Genomic DNA, 1,502 nt, shown 5'->3' with positions numbered 1-1,502 from the left:
CTGCCGGCATTCAACATTTGTATTTATCTATTGGGTTATCGGCTTATATTTTTTCTCTGTTATGCTACTTCACTAATTCCGATTACTCCTTTACAAAAGGAGGTAAAAGGCGAGATTGTTTTGATATCTTTTACATACTGTAAGCTCATATTTGTTTTTCCTGAAGTGGCTGAATATGCCTTGTCAGCAATTGTCACAGATATGTAGAAAAAATCCTTTACGAAAATGTCAGGTTGCGAGTACAGTATCTTCTTGAGGACTGAGTGAAAATGACTGATAATGAAGCTTAGTTTATTAACACACGTGTTATGCCTTACAACAGGTCACCGTCGGTGCTCGCTCCTACTTACCAGCAGACGCGACGGCGGAGCCTGCGAGGTGAGAGGAGGCCGCCCCGAGCCCTGATACCGGATAGCCTAGACCAAGGGGTAACACGCCCAGGCCATTGCTGTAGGCGGGGTACCCAGCGCTGGAAGAGAAGCCAGTGTTGTAGGTCGGGTATCCGATGCTGGGAGGCACGCCGCTTAACCCGGTGTTGGGAAGGGGGTAATTGAGGCCCGCGGCATACCCACCTAATCCAACACCAGCTGTTCCAAGGCCAAAGGAACCCAAGTTTTGGCTGCCGGGTACAATGCCTGCGCCAAATCCGGGCGTTTGACCACTAAAGTAATTGAGACCATTGGAGCCCCCGAGTGCCCCCTGGCCTGCTAGCGCATTCCCAAAGAGGTAGCTCCCAGGGGAACCACCAAAAATGTCCCTAGTCCCGTAGGTGCCTCCAAGGTGGTTTCCATTCCCGTAGATTCCTACCGGGAAGCCTCCAATTCCATGCGTGGCTGCCGGAGAAAGGCCCAGTATGGGAGAAGAGAGTCCCCCATGAGGACTCCCGTGGCCAGACACGGACACCCCGATGCCCTGGTGGCCAACGTGGGAGGCGCTGACGCCCGACGCTGCCGCGAGAGAAGCGCCGTGGCCGCTCCCCGAGTGACTTCTCTCAGCCAGCGCCTGGGAGCTCAAAAGCGCGGCGCACACGGTAATCAGGAACAGCTTCTGAAAAGCGAATCGCCACTTTAGATTTTTTATCAGATTGCATACATATAAAAAACAAAAGTAAACATTGCCTGATTGATTTGAAATAGACAGCAGGGAGTAATAGTTATCCTTTTCCTTATGCAAGATAGTTTGATTATTGCAGAAACAACTGTATATAAAGGAAAATTAAACTTTATTGTTAAATGTAGATAAATGCTGTGTTTCTCCGGAAAATCAAACCGCTGTACAAACCATCTTGTTGGCTCCGGCAAAGGCACCTGCACTCTGTCCGCTAAAAGCCATTGACGCCTTTTATACAGACAAGCTCACAATCATGGACACTCCTCAGCACAAGGCCGAACAAACGGAGCATTTTCTGGGACAAAACGTTCGCTCGGATGTGGTTACGCTTTACTTTACGACCGCAAAGTGCAAAGAACTATTCGTATAATTGTGGGCGTCTTATTCCTTGC

General features: G+C 49.3%; 1 protein-coding gene across 1 annotated transcript; it reads right to left on the bottom strand.

Moving 5' to 3' along the window:
- Nucleotides 1-277: 277 nt before the first annotated feature.
- On the bottom strand, nt 278-1,307 carry LOC119590944 (keratin, type I cytoskeletal 10-like). The gene is made up of 2 exons (XM_037939683.1): nt 1,282-1,307; nt 278-1,047 (listed from the first exon to the last, which is right to left on the bottom strand). The coding sequence occupies exons 1-2, from the start codon at nt 1,282-1,284 to the stop codon at nt 343-345; spliced, it is 708 nt and encodes a 235-aa protein (XP_037795611.1). The 5' UTR covers nt 1,285-1,307; the 3' UTR covers nt 278-342.
- Between the last annotated feature and the right edge of the window lie 195 nt (nt 1,308-1,502).

The sequence above is a fragment of the Penaeus monodon genome, chromosome 28 (assembly GCF_015228065.2).
Source record: "Penaeus monodon isolate SGIC_2016 chromosome 28, NSTDA_Pmon_1, whole genome shotgun sequence".
Taxonomy (NCBI): domain Eukaryota; kingdom Metazoa; phylum Arthropoda; class Malacostraca; order Decapoda; family Penaeidae; genus Penaeus; species Penaeus monodon.
Note: the sequence above shows the minus strand (reverse complement) of the source record. Positions and strands in the feature narration are given on the sequence as shown.